Raw genomic sequence first — 21,017 nt, 5'->3', positions numbered from 1 at the left:
AGCCTTGCACACACATTTTTCCGTGCTATTCCTTATGCAGACAAGTGTTGTATTTCATGTGCACAAGCTCCCATTTGAGCACGCAGAACAGGCAAAAACCAGAGCTTGCATTCTGTTATTCACCTTCACAAATGATAGTGTCCAGAAAATATTATGCCCCAATAGAAGCCACTGGTGAACACGCTACCACTTGTGAACACTGCACTTGACCTTTTCAGCCATAATGCCTGAAGACCTTTCTGCTCAGTGGATCACTTCCTCTCACTCCTGATCAGTCTGACTCAGGCTCTAAGTCTTTGCATTGAAGTTTATCACACCTTTCTGACTGTCGGGTCCATAATATATTACCTTTCATCTACCAAAGAAAAAATAATTTCTTCTTTTGGGATCAAACCCAGACCTGAGTTGTTTTCTATGCTCTCCACAGAAGTTCACTGCACATCAGCCAAACATCGGGGATAAAGCAGAGTTGTTTAAATCCTAATGGATATGTAAATCCAACCCACTGAACACAGTTACTCCCTGCAGAGAGGTTTCTCTTTTGTAATTGCCTCTTCTATAAAACCTTTGAAGGTATTTGGGGCCTGATTCTCTGGAGATAGCAAAAGAAGGAGGCCGTTAGAGAGAAGATAATATTTTCCTGATTCTTTATCCAGCCCCATCCCCAAGATGCTCTAACATGGACCAGCTAGCTACAGTGCCCAAAGGATTTCTTGTTGCAGTTACTGCAAGTCATAACAAAGTTTCAGAGGACATGGATATTCTAGAAAATTCTTGTTGATGAGAATCACAATACGGGCGTAAACAGAATGGCTCAAGTTGTTGTTTACCATTTATTGTTTGTATAATTGTGCAAGGCACTGTACAAAAAATTCATATAACGGGCATGTGACGTTCCTTGGTATCTAGATCAGAACAAGCTATTTTAGTTGGAAGGAATATGAATTCCTTTTTTTTTTTTTTTTTGGCAATGCCTGGTGCTAGTATTGTATCATCATAACTCAGACCCCTAGCATTACCAGCCATATATTTAGTGAAAGAAATTATGATGTGGCTGCTTGTTAGCCAGATCATCTCTCCTCAATGTAGGATGATTATTTTCATGGTGCTTGGATTTCTGTGCTGGTGACAACAATCCTCCTCTTCATCTCTAATTATTTTTTAATGTTTTGCCCCTTAACATCCTTTACTTACTTCATTATTTAACGAAGACTACCCTTTGCACCGATTTTACTTTTACTTTATGTGAAAGTTCTTGATTCGCTTTATCGGTAATGCTGATCTCTTTGATCGTTTCTCGTAACGTTGCTTGTTGTCTACATTTGAAAATCTCTTGAACTCAGTTTATTACTAATATGATGAATGAAATAAGTTTGGTGGCTCAGTACCTTCCCAGTGATCATCTCAAGAAAAATAACATAATCGCAACTAGTGTCAAATGGCATCCTTGTTGGGAATCATATTTAGCACAAAATGATCTTTTTTTGCCAAGGCAGACATATAGCAGCTTTTGTTAAAAACACAAGGGACAGTGATATTGAATATGTAATGAGGAATTGCTGTAAATGTACTATACTAAGATTATGCAAACAATAAACATTTCATAAAGGTAACAACACCCCATATTTACACTGTGCTAAATTGTGCCTGCGTTCTGCATGGCCACACAGGGCAATAATCCCTTCTCCCCTTGTGCGGCCATACAGCACTTCATAGAATATCAGGGTCGGAAGGGATCTCAGGAGGTCATCTAGTCCAACCCTCTGCTCAAAGCAGGACCCATCCCCAGACAGATTTTTGCCCCCGATCCCTAAATGGCCCCCTCAAGGATTGAACTCAAGGCCCTGGGTTTAGCAGGCCAATGCTCAGACCACTGAGCTATATGTGGAGCTTATTCTGGGTGTGGGTGGGGAACAGGGACTGCTCACCCAAAAGCGAGCAACTGAGTACAAGGTGTAGTCAGTCAGGAGTAATCCCCTCCCTTCCCCCCCCCCCCGATGCAGTACGCTCCCCCATCCGCAGAGAACGGGGAGTGCCATAGGAATTGTACTTCAGAGAGACACCTGTGCCCTGGTACTCCTCCAAGGGCTGTAGAGGTCTATGTTGCCCTATGTTTGTAGCTGTGCCGAAAGGTTTAGATGAGCTCCTAGAAAAAGCAGCAGAAGATTGTCCAGTCACATCAGTGATGAGGAAACTGCTGAACATTCTTCAACCTAATGCCAAAATTTGCATTAGTTGAAACTGCAGCATTCCAGCCCACACAAGTATGAGTTGAGAGTGTTCACTGCAAAGCAAATAACAGATCAGTGTATAGTTCTTGAACTGGTCAGTGCCTCCACTGTAAAATGATAATATTATCTTGTAACACTGACATTTGAGGCATATGGAAATTCTGCTACTTTATCACAATTGCACTTACTGAACAGTATGGCAACAGTTCTTGAATTGTTAGTTCTTCAAGGCAGGGACTGTCTTCATTTTGTGTATTTTACTGTGCTGAGCACATTGTTGGAGTTCAACAAATAAATAATAACAACAACAAACAATTGGGGACTTATACATAGGAGATGAGAGTCAGCACTTTCTAACCATATTAACAGAGAGAATGTATACAGTGACTTGGTATATTTGGAGAAGGGACTGTCTTTTTGTTCTGTTTTCACAGTGCCTAGCACAATGGGATTTTGGTTCATGACTGAGGTTCCTAGGTACTACAGTAATAGCAATAAATAATAATTAATAATTAGTCATATTTAGATGTGTTTCTATAGTCAGGAAATACTGTTAGTTGATGTGGTAGGCAGAAACAGAAGTTTGAAATTCTGAGCAGAATTACAGAGCCTGCATCAATTGCTGCTCTTTAATTATGGATACATTTTTGATGAGACGGCTGATACCCTTATCAGAACAGATTACACTGGTAGCTATTTTCAAAGATATAAGTACAGCAGAACAGCATCTGAGTCTGAGGAAGTGGACAAACTGAAACATTTAATCTCTAATTAAAAGGATTTTCTCTCTTATTTGGCAGAAAGCTGCCATGGTATGAACTTAATTTTACTCCATGACATTAGAATCACAGGATTCTAGAAGTTAAATGTGGAAAAGCCGTAGTAGATCATTGCATGCTTCAAACAATGTGTAGTCAAATGACCCTTCTTTGACCATTTTTTGTTCATTCATTTTAATGTAAAGAAAAAGATCATTTCTGAATTTTAATAATGCACATTCCTAAAAGAAAAGAGTTTCTACAGCATTCATGCTCCTCCCTGAGCTCTGTGGTGCTTCCTAAATCTCTTGGCTTTGGCCTATCCAGGCCCTTCTTGTCCCTCTATGGCTCTTGCTCTTTTCTGGTGACCATTGGAAGGAATAAGGTAATTGTGTTAAATAAGTGTAGAATATTTGATTTTATGAGATGCTAATAAGAGAATGCTACACCTCGCCTGCATTTCTGTATCATTGTGGCTACATTTCGCTGCATCTATTCAACCTATATTGGTACTGTCATAGAGTAGAGGATTAAGGGAGTGGATAAAATTTCCCTGATTACTATAGTTTTCATCTGATGGCTGGGGTCCTTCCTTCCCTCAAACCTCTCTAGTATCAGGTGCCTTCAGGGCTCTCTGAGATTTTTATCTCTGAGCTCTTCAAAAGTCACAGAGAGTTGTGGTTGGCTCTAATCAAGGTTGCGTTTAATGGTCCTGAATTTTAAATAAATCCTAAATCAACCTCCCTTTTTGCACCTCTAAGTTATTTGCAAGGTACACAAAGGCATGTAGACGTTTACCTGCAGTTATTTGTGGATGCAAAGTGACGGGGTCAAGCCCTGTCTTTCTTTGATCATTTGATATGACATGGAAATGACAGCTGGTCTTCAGAAGAGCTGTAGGAAAGCTCTCACATTCTGTGGCTGACAGATTAGCTCCTATCACACATCGACATAAATTACTTAAAGTTAGCCATTTCATTTCTTAGAATTTGTCTTTTGGATAAGATTTACTAAAGAACTCTGTTAATTCCTCTGAGAACCTCACTTGGAAAAGACCCCTTCCCACTTGAGTAATGAAATACTAGGAGGCAGGCCAGATTGCTTAGCTCAAGCCACATGTACAGAAGTTTCTCATAGACTGAACAGGGCTCTCCATTTGGAACAAAGAGGTCAGCCCCAGAATGTGTAGATCACAAGGGAGCAACTGGAGTTCAGGGCCCACCACATAGCAACCTTGTTCCTCTGAACCCTATCCATGGCTCTCTGCTGGCTTTGGACTCCCTGGCAGCCTGGTTTCATGGATGCTGTGCCATTATGGACTCCAATACCCTGCTGCTCCTGGAAACACCCATCAGTGGGAGCATCACATCTTGGAAGGTCTCCGCTTCTTCACGCTTTATAATGTTTAAAGCAATTTACTCCTAGAGTAGGTAGGGACAGACTTGTTCCCTCCCATGCTTGGCCTGTTGCCTTCAGGCTTGTCCTTCTGCATGTGTGGATCCCTAATCTTGCTAAGAGCCCTTGCAAGATCCAGGGAAGGTGGCTCTTCTGCATGGAAAGAGGGAGTAGATTTCATCCATGCGAGGCTCTCAGGGGAAAGATACAACCCTCAATAGCTGGATTATTTTGCACAGATTTTACCAAGTAACTCAATTATTTCATCATTTCTAGTGATTAAATAGTAAGTGATCCAATTACCAAGAACAAGCAATACTAATTCAAACAATTGATATTAAATATGAATTGCGAACTGCTCATCATTGGTACAAATTATTTTACCATTCCTCAGAACTTAAATGGCTTTTTAAAAGTAATTTATCTTTCTCAGTGACAGCAGTTGAGGGAAAGAGACAGCACACAGCCTAGGAATGTCACTAATCCTCTTAATTTCAGTATTGAATAACACATAAGAGTTATCAGTATATGACAAACATTGAATGTGAATACAAATCAATAATTCCTGGACATTGTGAGTTCATGCTAAGACAGTTGTGTGCACACATACAAATGGGAAGCCACACGCTGAAAGCCTGGCTGTAGATCATTGTACATATATACATACACACATGAAGAATATAGTAATAAATATAGCATAAAAACAATAGTCAGGAGGCAAGAATCATAGTTACGAGGCCAAATTTAGCCCTGCGGTGCAACTAGGTACAACTCCCATTATCTTAGGTTATATCTGAATTTGGTCTATGGGGTCTACAGCAATATGGATAAAGAACAGATTATTGGGCATTGATAAAATATTATGTTTGCACTTTTCTAGTGTATTTTTGATACAGGCCAAGCATGATAAAGAGTCTTTACATTTTTTTTAAACAGAAGTATCACTAGGATCTGCAACATTTAAATAATATTTGTCCTTTCTACTACTGCATTAATGGAAAAAAATGACTCGCTTGGAAAAAATATGAGCCTGTCTGGTCAGTTTTGTAGTTGTGTGTGTATTAATCCACGATACTCGTAGGTTATGTTCTCACTTATTTATTTATCTATTTAGTCATTTTAAAAATTGATGCCCTGCGTGATATCTACATGTTCAGGGGGGGTTGGTTGGTTGGTTTTCCTTTTGTTTTTTCAGGTTTTACAAATAATGAATGTTGAATTTTGTTATTGGTATTTGTTGTTGTTTTTATTTGCTATTTCCTCTTGTACATCTATTTATACATATCCTGTTTTATGTGCTTTTTAATTGTTTTTATATAAAATATAACGTTTAAAAGAAAGTATCTGTCCATAGAGATGATCTTATACCCAGCACTGATTTTTGTTTGTACAGTATCATATCTGTGTCTGAGTTGAATGTAAACAGCAGCTAGATATAAAGCGAAGGGCTTTGTTGGCGTGTGTACTGCAGGAACATATGTTGTGGGTGTAGTACGCAGTGTGCTCAAGGGCACCAGAGCAGAAGAATGATGTTTCAGAGTGGATCAAAGTGTGAGTAAGGATGTGTGCATTTTTATTGAGTGAATGGTCAGAACACAGTATTCCTAAAAGCAACAATGCTGCTTTGTTTCTTTTTTTACTGGCTGAATTAATTTGTGGCAGTAGAAAGAGGATTTGATATAGAGCTCTACTAAAATATTTGAAAATCCTCTCCATTTTGTCTGGTACATTCTAAATCACATTTAAAAAAAAATCAGTAATACCTTTAAGGTCCAGTGATGCATCATTTCTAGCAAGGATCAGGTAGCCATATCTAGAGAGGAGAGTGAATTCCAGCAGAGGGAGGGAAATCTTCCTTAAGCCCTTACCATCAATTTGAACACTCTGGGCTAGATTGTGGCACTAAATAACAGTCCTACACTGGGAGTGGTGCACTAAGCCCAGTTGGAGCATTGTGAAGCCTTGCACACAGTGTCTCCTATTGCTCTGGGGAAGCACACAGACAATGCACTATCTTTAAAGTGAGTGCAGTGAAAGCGCCACTCTGCATTCAGCCAGCTCCACTGGCCTGCCATGGGGGTGGGAAGAGGCTTGGTCCTGCTCTCTCCCCTTCCTTGGTCTCCTACCCTCTTCCACACAAACCTCTGTTAGCACTCAGAGCCCTGAGATGCTCCAGCATTCCCTGGTCCCAGTCTGCTCATATAGTGGCGAGACACCCATGGATTTAATGGTGCAAGATTGAATGCAAAAGCTCCCATTGTGCTTGACCCTTGTGCCCCTCCTTCCCGTAAGCTTCCATGCAGAGGCCAGAAAAGAAAAATCTTTTTTATTTTTTTCTTTTCTACATAGAAAATCATTTTTGTAAACTGAAAAGTACTTTATCATTTTACTTTTAATGTCTCGTGTGTTTTTCAAAGAGTGGGCAATGAGTGGGAGGGTCACTGAGCAGATCACAAAATACCTTCCTTGGAGTATTCTAACAGGAGTTTCAGACTATTCCCAATTTAGGGGGTAACGTCTGTATTTCTTTCCAGGGAAGATCAAAATTTCACTGCTATTCTGAAATTCAGTCAATTAAGGGTTAATTCTAAAGCTTACACTAGAGATATTTCCAAGGCAGAGCAGATGTGCAGTAGCAAACAAAGATTTTGGCTGGCAATTTTTTTGTAATTAAAAAGCTGGATTTTTTTCAAGCATTCCGTTTTGTTGTTGTTGGAATTCAGCTCATTTCAGCAGGTTTTATATAAAAGTTTAAATAAAGTTTGCATGTAATTATAATGTTGGCCTGACCCTTAAGGTTATCTCAGGAAGGGTCAGTTCACTTCTGCAGATAGAGCTAGGATTTCATCCATTATTAAAATTAACGGCAACACTCCCATCTACTTAATCTAGGGTGACCAGATGTCCCGATTTTATAGGGACAGTCCCGATTTTTGGGTCTTTTTCTTATATAGGCTCCTATTGCCCCCCCCCCCCCCCCGTCCCGATTTTTTACATTTGCTATCTGGTCACCCTAACTTAATCAAACCCAGATCAACTGGTCTGACTGCTCCTCTCACAGGTTTAGACTGATGTTACCTGTGCTCACTTCAGTGGAGTTACTTCTTACTTACATCAATGTAAGTGAGAAGAAATCAGACATTTTGTATATTACAGAGTGATTAAAATGGTCTAGCTAGTCTACTATGTTCTCACCAGTAATGGCCAATGGTTCAAAGGAGGGTATAAGAATCTCATTGTTACAACCTGGCACAGTACCCCTCTGTATGACCACCAGTCTGTTGCGAGTGGACTCCTAATCTGAGTCCCATGTGCTTTCAAGCCAACTGGGTTTGGACAGAATTATAGTCACTGTTTCTAGTTTTGGGTTTGTTAGGCACATTTCCAGGCTCAAACCCTTTGTCTGATCCCTTCTTGGGACATGGGGCATGGGACTGCAATGCAGCTACCCTAAACCCTGAAACCTGTGCCTCAATCCTCCCAACCTCCCAACTACCAGTCATGTACACAAGCTCCCACAGAGCTCTGCTGAGGCTGTAGTCTCTCTGAGCTACTTGTTTAACCCCTTCAGGGACAAAGTGGCAAGAAAGCAAGGAACACAGGTTTAGCAAAGGAATTTCTTAACCAAAGTCACTTTACTCTTGAAAGCACTCAAGACTTACAGATTTTTAAAATGAAAAAAGGCCGCCTTCCCCAGTCTGATCTCAGTGTTTCAGGCTGGGTAGAGTCTCTCCTGCACATCCTGCTTACGTGTTACACTGGCTGGTCTCTTGCACAGAGTAGCATGCTCTCTTGAACAGTGTCTCTGCCTGCTTGCCATGTGCTCCCCTAGCATGCTTCAGCCCCATCCCCCATTCATGCTAGCACCACCTGCATAGAAAAACGTTGTTCCACGGGGGTGAGCCAGGAGCTGAGAGCATTCAAAGTTGATAGCTACAGATTGCCATTTTGTTGGCTTCTCAGTGACAGTCCTTCAACAAGTTTTCAAGTGATTTTCCTGCGCAGACCCACTATCTTAATGGGCAGAGCTGCTATCTGAATGTAATTCAATACACTGCCTTGGGACAGTTTAGACACATGTTCAGCACATAATACAAAATGGAGTTCATAAGAGTATACAAAGATACCCTACTCTGTCACACTCATAATAGACTATAAAGGACATTTCTTGTTAACTCCAGGTAGTTAGTGGCTGGTTTATGCTCTGAACATGAAGGTTTATTTTTTGTTTAAACTCTTTGAAAGCTACATTCTTACCACACCAACAAACATTATATATAGGGCCCTACCGATTTCATGGCCGTGAAAAACATGTCACAGACCATGAAATAAGCCCTTCCCCATGAAAGCTGATCTCCCCTGTGCTGCTGGGAACACCCCAGCTGGGGGCTCCTAGCTGTGAGTCCCAGTCACTTTTGGGTACCTCTACATGCTGCAAGAAGCTCTGGGCAACAGCCCCGGAGGTTCTTGCAGCCAGAGGAGCCTTGTGGAGGTGGGTCCCATCTCCCCCTTGCTGCTGGGAGTACCCCAGCTGGGGGCTCCTAGCTGTGAGTCCTGGCCAGGCTAGGGAGGGACAGGACTTGTCCTTCCCATGACTGGCCACTCTCGGGCAGGGGGAGATCAGTCCCACCTCTAGGTACTTTTTGGGTTGGGACCCTCACGGTTACAACGCCGTGAAATTTTAGATGTTAACATATGAAAATGTGAAATAGACAAATTAAAAAACCCGCTGGCCATGAAATTGATCAAAATGGACCATGAATTTGGTAGGGTCCTATTTATATAAAAGGGGAAAAAGGTGGAAGTAAATAAAGATTTGACCCACTATTCCCTGTGTTGCGTAGAATAATGTATTGTTTTTCTACAAAATCCTAGGCATGCAAGAGGCCTCTAAGAAGCTTACAGAGTCTCTTCATGAAGTATATGAGCCCGAATGGTATGGCCGGGAAGATGTGAAAATGGTTGGAGAGGTAAGAGGTGTGAATGTGAAGAAACGTGGTTGAGAATAGATTAGTCTGAACCAAAGAATGGAAATATTAACCTTAAGTCACTGAGTTCCTCATTTACTGTACTAATGTATTGGTGCAGAATGTAATTGTAGGCCTCCTAGAGAGCATCTCATAGTAATCAGAAAACACTCCATGAACCATATTTACATCATAATGCAGCGATAGTGGACAAGTGTGTTCTTAAAATAATTATTTTTATTTTTAAAATAAAAACTTGGTTGACATTCTAAACTATTATGCATAATGGCCTTTATTCTCGTCTCACTCACACTCGTTTAAAACCCAGGTAATTGTATTAACTTCATTAATCTGGAGTTACTCCAGATTTACCTCAGTGTACTGGAAATGAGAGCAGACTCAGGCTCAATAACAGTTATTTGACAAGCTACTGCGAGGCATCTTATATGCACGTTTATAAGATTTTGAATGTTCATGATCATCCCGTAGTATTTCATAATAATGGTAGGACTAATTATAAGAGAAAGAATACCTGATTGCATACTGACTTTTCTCTAGCCAGAATCTGTTCTTGTTTACAGTGGTGCAAGTCTGGAGTAACTCTTCAGTGGAGTTACTCAAGATTTACAACATTGTGAGAGTAGAATATGACCCTTTTATCTTTGGACCAGGCTTTGTGGTGGTGGTGTTTTTATTGAATTTCTTTCGTTAGGGTGCAATAAATATTAGAGGCCAAATTAGGAAGCAAGTTTAAATCCCATGGAAGTCTATGGGCAAATTTTCTGATGACAAGAGGGTGTAAGTTGGTCAGAAAACTGATGTAAATTATAATCAAATGTAATTTGTACTGATATTAAGTGTGGGATCTGTAGCAGGAAAAACAAACACAAACTCTCCTGTTAATAGCTTTTCCTGCTATTCTCTTCCCACCTTGCTCCCTGCCAATGGAATATAAGTAAACACACACAATGCCAAGTCAGTGTAAATTATACTACTTCACTGCTTATACCCACTTAAATGTATTGTCTGAATAACTTACATCTGACATATAACTTATATTACCATTTACATCATTGCTAATTTTGGACTTGGGGACAGAATCTTATCTCATAAACGCTATTGTAAATCCAAAGTATTACCACTGATTCCAGAAGAGTTACTCTGGATTCACCGTGTGATGGATCTGCTAAGCAGGGGTCTACAACTCACATCAGTCCCTCATCCCACTGCATTTCCATTTCCCCTGGCCAGGTAAGGGGAAAGATCCTGAACCAAGAGCTGTCTGGGCTCTGCTGGGAGACAGTAGCCACATGGCAAGAAGAGCTGCAGAGAAGCTGAATTCAGAGCAGATTTCTCAAGAACTGTATACAGAAATGCATGTGGAACAGATTGTGGCTGTTAATATTACAGCCAGGTGCAGGTTAGTGTGGTATGCATAGGAGAACAGCAGCAGCTGGGCAGGAAGCCAGTGCAGAAGGGTCTCAATGAGGGACACTGACTGAGACTAGTCTGCAAGCTCCTGTTTGCTTGAATGGAAGCTGAACTGGAGATGGCACCTCAGGCACTAGGAATGAAGAGCCCAGTCTCTCGGTTAGACTGCCCCAGGGACCTGAATAAGAACCACTATTGCAACCATTTCCTTGCCTACCAGCCCTGTAAAATACCCGTTCGCCTAGCCATGGGTCTGAGTGGTTACTGAATCCCACGAGGACTAGCACCTACAAAGCCTAGGTGCTGAAGCACCTGCAGTGCTTGCCTCTGCATCTTGATGCACCTGGCATGCCACTGGAACCTTAGGGACTTGGTGTAGTCCGGTCATGAGAAACCCCAGTAATTTACACTGGTGTTAGCAATGGGATTCCAAATGGCAAATTTGGCTGGCAGGACGTAAAAGGCAGGAGCCAGAGTGCTACTTGTTGGATAGAAATGAACAACCCTGATGATCTAAGTTTTCCCCTGAGCTCCAATAATGGAAATAGGTAGGGAAGTGCCGTGGAGAGAGGGTGATGCGAGTTGTAGTCCCCTGCTTAGCAGATCCATCGCACACTGGTGTAGATCCAAAGTATTCTCACTGATTTAAGAGGAGTTACCCTGGAGTCACAGTAGTTTACCTGAGAACACAGCCGGGTTTTGGTCTTTGTTACATACATGAAAAATCTTCTATCTCCCTACCTGTGTGAATATGGTCTCAAACAGGGTAACACATGACACACTGTAGTTTCTACAGCTGAGTCTTTTCCAATTTAATCTGAAGTTTGGACATGATGTTATAGATTTATGCATTACTGAAAATACAGTTTAGGAGAATATGCTTACCTTGTCAAGTCCACAGGCAATTATTCCTAAATTGTTCCATCTAAATGACCTTGATCTTTATGTGAGGAGAGAAGGTGATTTGAGGCACTAATCATTTATTCAGCAAGTGCTTTTCAGTCCCATTAACTTTTTGAAAACCTCCAGGATTTTAATTTATCTAAAATGTGTCTCTGCAAGTTATTTTCAAATGCCAATGTACCATAATTGCTATTGCTTGCTATGATCTAATGCTTTGCTGCTTTTTACACAACTGTAATTAAATATTGTGTTAATAAATATGGATTTTTAAGTGTGATTAATGGATTATTAATGGAGTATTATTCATTAGAGTCTGCAATTATGATAGGAAATAGATTAAATAAATTCTGGCATCTTGTGTCATACTGCATTTACAATATGTCTGTCTTGTGGCACAGAATGAGTAAACAGTGTCACTAGAAAATAGCCTTCAGGACCGCTGCTTGCCCATGGATCCTGTAGGGCAGTGGTTCTCGCTCTTCCCATACCAGGATCACCACAAAACTTCCTTCTTATCTAGGTGAGATCTAGGTGGGATCCCCCTCCCATTTAGAAACATGAGAAGAGCCGGGTGATTGTGACCTGCCCAGCACCTGTTCAGATCCCAAGATTGAGAAACCAAGTCCCAGGAGATTTTAAGAGCACTGATCTCTAGCAGCAGCAGCAGAACTTTGCATCTGGCATGGGATGTCACTCATTTCTCCATAGTTCTCCTAATCAGTCCAGCTGCATTAACATTCTCAATGACAGGAGAATTCCAAGGAGTATGTTCTGGCAGTTCCCTCATGACTTTACATAGGAGTGGGCTAGCCCCCAGCTGATGCAAAGAGTGGATGTGATGTGAAGTTGATGTGAAGAATGGGACTTTTTGTCTGTTGGAGTAGCAGTGGTTTGTATCCTGAATCCAAATTTTTTGACTTACAGATCCTTTGAGTTCTGTGAGGCAGAACTATTTATGCCAGCCATTTGCCTTCAAAATGCTCTATTAATGATAGGCAGAGAGAAACAAATATGGGGAATATATGACTTTCCCTGGTCTGGAAGAATACTCAACCAGAAAACAACTGTTAAAATAAAATAAAATAAACCCAATTTCTCCATTGTCCATACATTTTACTGAAAAATCAAAACTGAGGTTACAAATCACTCTAGTGGATGAAGGAACCACCTTTTATTCATTTTATTTTATTTTGGTTTTAGTTGTGTTTTGCTGCTCATTAGAGGAGAGATTATGATGTACATATCAGTGAACCTATTTATAGGTGGGAAATAGAGTAACTTTGTTTTTGGGACTCCTGGCCTGCTAGAATCAGTAGTAATCCTGCAAAGCTTGGATTCATGACTTTCCAAGACTGCTACTACTTCGAAGACTGCAACATTTTTTAATTGATTACTGGAGTTAAATCTATTCTATTGTAAATTAAAACTCATATTGAAGATTTTTTATCCATTTCACAACTAAATTCTGATTTTTGCAGGAAGAACATAATAAAATTCCAGGAGAATTAAGCGTTGCAATTTACATAAGTGTTTTGCCATTTACATAAGTGTTTCCCCTAACTTTTGAGTGATTGTCAACTGTGTTTCTCTGTATCTCATCTCTTTCTTTACAGAAATGTGATGTGCTCTGGGAAGACTTTCATCAAAAGCTGGTGGATGGATCATTGCTGACCCTGGATACATACCTGGGACAGTTTCCTGATATCAAAGTACAGTAATACATTTCTATAGAGGGAAAAATTAAAAGGTTACCCATTACTATTGAGTCATAATCATGAGACAAATGAAATAAAGAATATACAGGAAGCCAGCTCTCATGTGGAATGTAACACATCTAATTCTGTACGCAAATTCCATTCATAGTCTATGCTATTTTCCTGAGTGAACAAAATTAAGTATTATGCAGTAGCACCATTTGATTTTCTTAAATTAGCCTTTGTATTCCAGACTTTTATGTAGGTCTTTTCTGCTCCCACTGAAGTCAATGGCATAACTTCCACTGACTTCAGCAGTGCTGGAGCAAGGCCTTGAGACCAAAGTGTTACAGCAGAATTATTAGAATCAGAAGAGTTCTGTCATTATTCTTTTCTTGGTTAGATGTGCCTCTGGATGTTTGAGTCACTTGTTTTCTTTGTTGAATCTGAAGCAATAAATGGTTTCTGTGATTTGATCAATCACAAAAGCTTTGTAATACAACTCAGTAGAGACTGCTATTATACACATCACAACATACACTCCCCAAGTCCCTTTTTAATTCTGTCTTCCCTGTAAGGATTTCAAAGTAGCATGCACCCAAATCGTATGAAATGTCAATAATGTAAAACACTGAATCACAAAGCTTAGCACTTGAAGACAATGGGACTATCCACATGCTTAAAGTTAATCAAATGCTTAAGTGCCTTGTTGGACTGGGGCCTTGGAGCATGGCTGTGATGATCAACAGTGAAAAGTGGAGGAGTACATAATAAATACATGACTAAAGAAGAGATGGGACTTTAAGGAAAACAGCTCATTAACCCAATAGACGATGAGGAAGGAGAATGTTATAACTGGATGATACCATAAATTTTCAAAGCAATCCTGACTCACATTTAGTTGCCAGGTAGATGCCATCCTTTGGATACTTATTCCAAAGCATCAAAAAATAAATAAAGATTTCAGCTTTGTTCGGAATGGCAGAAATGTTCAATTTCTACAGACTGTGATTGGCTGAAATTTAAGGTTACCATTTTGTGGCCTTGACAGCTGAATTACACACTAAAAAAGGACTCAGTTAAAGCCAGTCAAGATTGGCTACAGCTCTTGGTGGTACTTGTTAAAGGCATGTGTTCTGATATTTCAAGAAATGCTGGGTTCAGCTTTGTTTTCACCATGAAATGCTATTGAGGTGGTAAGGATGTCAAAATGTATTGAAATTGGGAATTGAACTGAATTTGGAGCGATCTTTGTAATCAAACATCCTGATGTGTTACCTTTATGGATACCATCAAAGCTGTAGCCAGCTTATGTTAACACCATCCATTTTAAGAGCCAGATTGGATGGCTTCAGATACTGTGGAATTGGGTCTCAAGGGTTCACCCATGATTGACTGAGGTGCAGCCACACGTGCCTGTGATTAATTTAGTCCTTTTGCTTCTGTGTTGCTGGTTTGAATCAGGCCTATGCTAATAGTGACTCTCAAAATTGTCATCTAAGGGCTGATCAGCGCTTATTTGAAAGGAAAGAGTGGACTCAATGACTTTTTCTATAAAACAGGCAGCCATATTGCAAAAATCGCCACCATAACTAGCAAGTTTACTTACAGTCTCATTTGAGACATGGGGCAGATCCTCTGATATGCTGGGTCAACTTTACATCTCGCCATCAGTGCAAAGCTGCTCTGAAGTCATTTTAGCCAGCCACTAGAAGATTCCGGTAATACTGAGGCATCCTAGTGAGGCATAGAGCCAGCTTAGTGACTTCAGCACTCCCCAGGCTGCTGACATAGGAAAAATAGCCAGGAAAAGGGGGCCAAAGCCAGAGCTTCCTTATGATGGGATGATCTTCGGCTGTGAGTAAGGGTTGAACATTCAGCCCCTGCTATAATTGACACCAGGGACTACATTAGCATCAGGACAACCTAGGGTCCTGGGTGCTCAAGGTGAGATAAAGTCCCACTCCTGAGCTGTGCCCAGTTCTCTTTAGCTGCAGCCTGGAATCTGGTCCACAGTATTATAAAATGATATTTATATACAATATGCATTACTGTTGTGTCAGCAATTTTCCAAGGCACCTTTTTTAGTATTATGAGAGGTCCTACGATATCTACAGTAGCTTAGTTGGAATTTCCATTATGTGATGTCAAAATTAAATGTATTCATTATGTATTCAAAGAAGTCATACTGAGAAGTGTGTTTTCAGCATTTTTCCTAACTCTGAAAAAAGTTAATATATATTAATCATTAAATTCACACACTGTGTAATATGAAAGGGAAGATAGTTTGTGATACCATTATAGTATAGCTTATGAGTCCATTCACACTGCTGGAGATAAAGATGCGTCTGTTCATTCCAGTCCTGCAAACTCTCCACACACACATCTTTTGTCACGCCCATATTTCTCAATAAATAGGTTTCGTATTAAAGTAATAAATTACCTAAATTGTCTCTTTCACCAAATGTGCTTTCACTGTACAATATTATGATAAATAAAGTTTAGATTGCAAGTGAGAGGGTAAAGAATCAAAGACAAATTAAAGCAAATTAAATGGAAGTTCCATCTCAGATTGCTTGAATGTGTGGCAATAGTGCTGATTTTTTTTGCAGACTCGCATTGCAAAGCGAAGCAGAAAGCTGGTGGACTATGACAGTGCAAGACATCACTTGGAAGCCTTGCAGAGCTCAAAAAGAAGAGATGAAAGTAGAATTACAAAGGTAGGGTATGTCTTTAAATAATAATATTACTGGCAACAGACGTCCTGAGTTTGGGTGACATTTATTTCTGCACAGTGGATAGCATAAAGTCTGTTCTCTTCCATTTCAGAAAATGGGACTGCTCACATGCTGACGTTTAAACACGTTATGCACTCTGCTAGATCAGGGCTAGAGTGCTCAGCTTCTTGCAGGAGTGAGTCCCATTTAAGTCCTATTTTGAGTTGCACTGGGATTTAAGGGGTGCATAGGCCTTGTGCTTGCCTTTTGTACAGGGATCAGTTGCACCGAGATGAGACCACCAGGAGGGGCTTCATCCTACAGCCCATAATCATGTGTAGTGCCACTGATCTAACAGCATCTACTCACATGAATGAGGGTTGCAGGATCTTGCCCTGGATTATTAAATTCTTCAGAATATTGTCTATCGCTCTGTAAATAAATAAGAAAAAGAGTGTAAATAGTAAAACTGAGAAAATGACGTTACAATGTGAGTTCTTTGGAAAATTGCTGGTTTTCAGTTTTGTTACAAATGCAAGATTCAGCAAAGGCTCACCCAAAGGTTTAGAGAAACTCTGAACCCCTACAGTAAAGATGGGCCAATTTATTGTTTCCATTGAAACCGCATGGAACTTGTGATTTTGCATATTTTGACACAAAAAGAGGTGACTTTTTCTTTCGGTTTTGCTTGTATTCTTTGGAACCAGAAATGCCTGAGATTCAAACCTATGCAAGCCAAACTAGACAAAAATGTTTGCAGTAGCCTTTGCAAAATGAAACTAGTGAATTTTATACGCTATAATAAACAGTAGTTTGAACTACACTCTTCTTTTGTTAATAGAAAAACAGATTTGTGCAGTTTCACTGTGTTTGGAGAATAAAAGCCAACATGTCTTGCTTTGTTATAGGCAGAAGAAGAGTTTCAAAAAGCACAGAAAGTGTTTGAAGACTTTAATATTGATTTACAAGAAGAGCTGCCATCTCTATGGTCAAGGTAAGCCAAACAACTTGCATATATAGGCTAGAATTTTCAAAGAACCTAACAGAATTAGTCTCCGAACGTCCACTGAATTTTAATGTGTGTCACAGAATGGCTGGCCCAGTACGTGAAGTAGGTCCTACTCCCCAGTGTCAGAACCAGTATCAGAACCATAATTTCTGAGCATCTCTAGCAGCTTCTTTTCTTTAAAATTGCATGGCAGTGCCTGTGTTACAAGTTACAATTTAAAAAGAACCAGAAAGAGAGAAATAGTTGTAAAATGCAGATATTATATTTTCATTTTAGATTTAATAGGCAGGTGAACAAGAATGGCAGAGAAATGTCCCATTAGAGCTTTACATTATTTCACAAATGAGACTTGAAAAAAGGATGCATGGGGCAGCCAGAATTTCTGTCTACTATTGTCCTCTAAACTTCTATTTAAAGTGAGATGAGTTCAGATTTTTCTGTGGTGTTCGTACTTTCAGGCACTTATCACCTCAATACATTTGTTTTACAGGCTACCAAAAGAAACAACAAACCAAACAAAAAAAAAACCCAACCCACTACACACAAAAACAAAAAGTCTACACCACACACTTTGGCATACATGTCCTTTTCATTACAGTGTGTCTGTTACCTTCTAACTAGACTAAATGATTGATAGAATTTCCATATACATTTGAGCCTACAGTCATGGTTCAGGAAGCACATTCATTCAAAGCCCCTATTTTTTAGATACTTACTACTTTCCAGAAAAATAACCCATTGGGATGAAATTTCTCAGGCTTATTCTCAGCCCAAAGGCGATTTTTTTGTTGGTGAAAATTTGGAGAAATTGAATGTGGAATTTCCAAACAGGCAAGAAATGAAGTTTTTTATGCTCTAAGGGTTATTCAGATTTCCCTGCGCTAATATAAGCCAAAGACACATTTTCAGGACGAAATTAAAAAAAAAAAATCAAACAATTTCAAAAAATGTTCATACACACATAGAACAATTAATTGTTCTCACAAACGTCTTTATGCAAATACCTACATGCATGTACAATTGTGTATTTTGCATTCATAATTATTTTTTTACATATGTGTGCATATTTTGCAAGCTCTATTTAGGCATCTGTGTTTTAAAACTTACCGCTTGCCATCAACCTTTGTACATATACAGCCTGTGAAGCGATGGATGGTGGTTGGAGAATGAATCAGGTTTGTTTAGTGAATGAAGCTCATTTGTTCCAGAAGTTGGAAGGTGTAATGCAGGAAGATAAAGGACAATCTTGTAATTACGACAGTTGAACGGTGGTCTGTAGAAATGGATTCTATCCTTGTCTCTGTCACAGAGTTCCTGTGCAATCCTGTGCAAGTCACTTGAACCAAACTTTTCACAGGAGGTCACTAACTGTATGTACCTCATTTTCTGGATGCCCAATTTGACAACCTGGAGATCAGATTTGCAGAAGTGCTGACTGCAACTGAAGTCTGTGAGACTGTGTTCCGAACCATACATTGTTACAAACAAAAAAGAACCATACATTGTTAAATGCCTCCCAAAACCCCTTATTTTCATATTGATCACCCAATATTTAGTGTGTGCTTTTGACATTAATGTCTATGTGCCTTAGTTCCCCATCTGTAAAATGGAAATAATGCCACCTCATCTCACGGGGATGCTGTGAAAATATATTCATTAATGTTTGTGAAGCACTCAGGTACTATAATGTTCTCCACCATAGAAGCCCTATGTGAGATAAGATACTGCTGCACTAATCTCTAGGAGCACAGGAGTATTTGCTAATCTTGCCTGCCTCACTGTGTTACTGTAGTGAGACTGAAAGAGCTCAGCATGGGTCTTGTGAAAAATAGACACTGCCGGTTTTTTTTGCTTGGTTAAAGCCTGGATGCTTTAAACAACATATATTCTTGTTTCAGTAAGGCCAGCAACTAGATGGGTATTCCAGATTTGGGGAACATGTTTCTCATCTCTTGGATCTGAAATTACTATGATTTGAATAGGCAGCGTGGTCCAGGGTAGGGCACTGGACTCAGATCCAAGAGATCTTGGTTCTATTTTAGACTCTGCCACTGGCTTGCAGTGTAGCCTAAGGCAAGTCACTTCACTTCTGATTGCCTCGCCTTTCCCCTCCCACCCTTTGTCTTGTCTATTTAGACTGTAAATTCCAAAAGCCTGTCCTTTTTGTTCCTCTCTCTCATGCCCGAAGGCTCTTACTATGTATTTGTACAGTGCGTAGCACAGTGGGGCCCTGCTCCCATTGGTGCTCTGTAGAGGCTACTGTACTATAAATATATAATAATAATGATTCTGTACTAACATGGTAGGAGCTTATGTACAATACATAATTATCATTGTATATTGGGTACTGATTATATTAACTTCAGTGATAATGCCTACAGCACAGATTCTACCACCCTTATTCACATTGAGCATTAATTTACTCCCTAAGTATTTCCACTGACATAAATAGGACCATGTCGGGAAGAAAGTAACCCTCAGCATGAACAAGGGTGGCAGAATCTGGCCCCCAGCTGCACCACTTCAGGAATTGTTACATGATCAGTGAATCAAGATACAATTTTTTGTTTAATATTCCGTTCAATTGTTTGCTTTCCTCAGAATCATCAGGACACAATAAAGAATGTTGCTTGTTGTTTGAAAGAAATGTACAGCTCATTTTCTCTCCTCTCTCTTCACCCTCCTTTTTTCCTTTCTCTCTGTCATCTTCTTTCAGACGAGTTGGCTTCTATGTGAACACTTTCAAAAATATATCCAGCCTCGAAGCCAAGTTTCACAAGGAAATAGCTTTGGTGAGTAAAACTGAATGTGCTGTGTGAATTATGCAACAAACAAATATCGCCTTTGGGAGCAGTGGAAAATATTGCAGCGATGTATCTGAGAATTTGTCCTTACTGCCTTGATCCCTGGTCACAGCGTAGTATTAACATGAGTTTTCACTACACTTCTTCGCACTGTGCCAAAGTAATGTCCCTGACATTGTCGGATTAAAATCCAACTGCAGTTGCAAAGTTAAATTCTTTCTCTTTGTTAGAATGTCCTCCCTCTCTCTTTTTCCTTCATACTGTCCTCTTATACATTATTATGGGGCAAGGTTGCTGAGCACCTTGTGCCAGCATTAATTTTAAAACTGCATCAGCTCAACAAGTGCAAGAGGCAGTGGTAGAGGCTTCCCTTTTCAAGATCTACCTCTGTGAATTCCTACACTGCCAGCAATGTATCAATATGCCCATTGTTCTCAAGCAAACAGAGTAACTTCAGTAAGACACTTATGACCGTATGCTTATATACTTCACCAAGTCAGTGCCTAAGAGCTTGTCTACACCCAAAAATCAGTTAAATTTAAAAATAGTTAAATTGGTACAATAACTGTATGCAGACCAGGGGTGTGTGTGTGTGTGTGAGAGAGAGAGTTAAAGAAATATTAGAAACTAACCAAGTTTTCAGGTAAGGGTCCAACAGTAACCTTGACTGTGCCTCACACTTGGAATCTCCAACCACTGTCCTCTTACAGGTTGGAGATCCCACCATATTCCAAAAATAAAAAAAATAGCCTGTTCTTTTGGGTATGAATTCTAGAGGTATGCACTTTAGTTGTATGCAATGATAAAACCCACACCCTTCTACAGTACTGGTACAGGGTGAGTTATGCTTCATATCTTTAGTATGTAAGGGTGGATTAAGGGCAAACCTGTGGATTGAGCCTGGTAATTAACAGCACTCTATTGTTAATAAAGTTAGTTTAAGACTGGCTCCCTTCAGAAGCTCTCCACACAAACCAAAATATGCCATAAAATTGGCCTCTTTTTCATCTAAGAAACACCCTATAGCACTTTACAAATGTCAATTAATTATTGAATCATGGAATCTCTCTCTTTTGCTTTCTCTCTCTCCCTCCTGCAGACAGCTCCC

At 39.9% G+C, this 21,017-nt stretch overlaps 1 protein-coding gene across 2 annotated transcripts in view; it reads left to right on the top strand.

The window, feature by feature from the left end:
• Positions 1-21,017, top strand: part of AMPH (amphiphysin) — a gene marked incomplete in the record, with an annotated part of 178,825 nt that overhangs the window by 97,032 nt on the left and 60,776 nt on the right. For both annotated transcript variants that reach the window (XM_034761228.1, XM_034761230.1), the window contains 5 exon segments: positions 9,260-9,354; positions 13,299-13,394; positions 15,992-16,099; positions 17,005-17,090; positions 19,822-19,897. In XM_034761228.1, the coding sequence (XP_034617119.1) occupies positions 9,260-9,354; positions 13,299-13,394; positions 15,992-16,099; positions 17,005-17,090; positions 19,822-19,897 (461 nt within the window).

Source organism: Trachemys scripta, chromosome 2 (genome assembly GCF_013100865.1).
Source record: "Trachemys scripta elegans isolate TJP31775 chromosome 2, CAS_Tse_1.0, whole genome shotgun sequence".
Lineage (NCBI taxonomy): Eukaryota > Metazoa > Chordata > Testudines > Emydidae > Trachemys > Trachemys scripta.
This window is presented reverse-complemented; position numbering and strand designations above follow the sequence as displayed.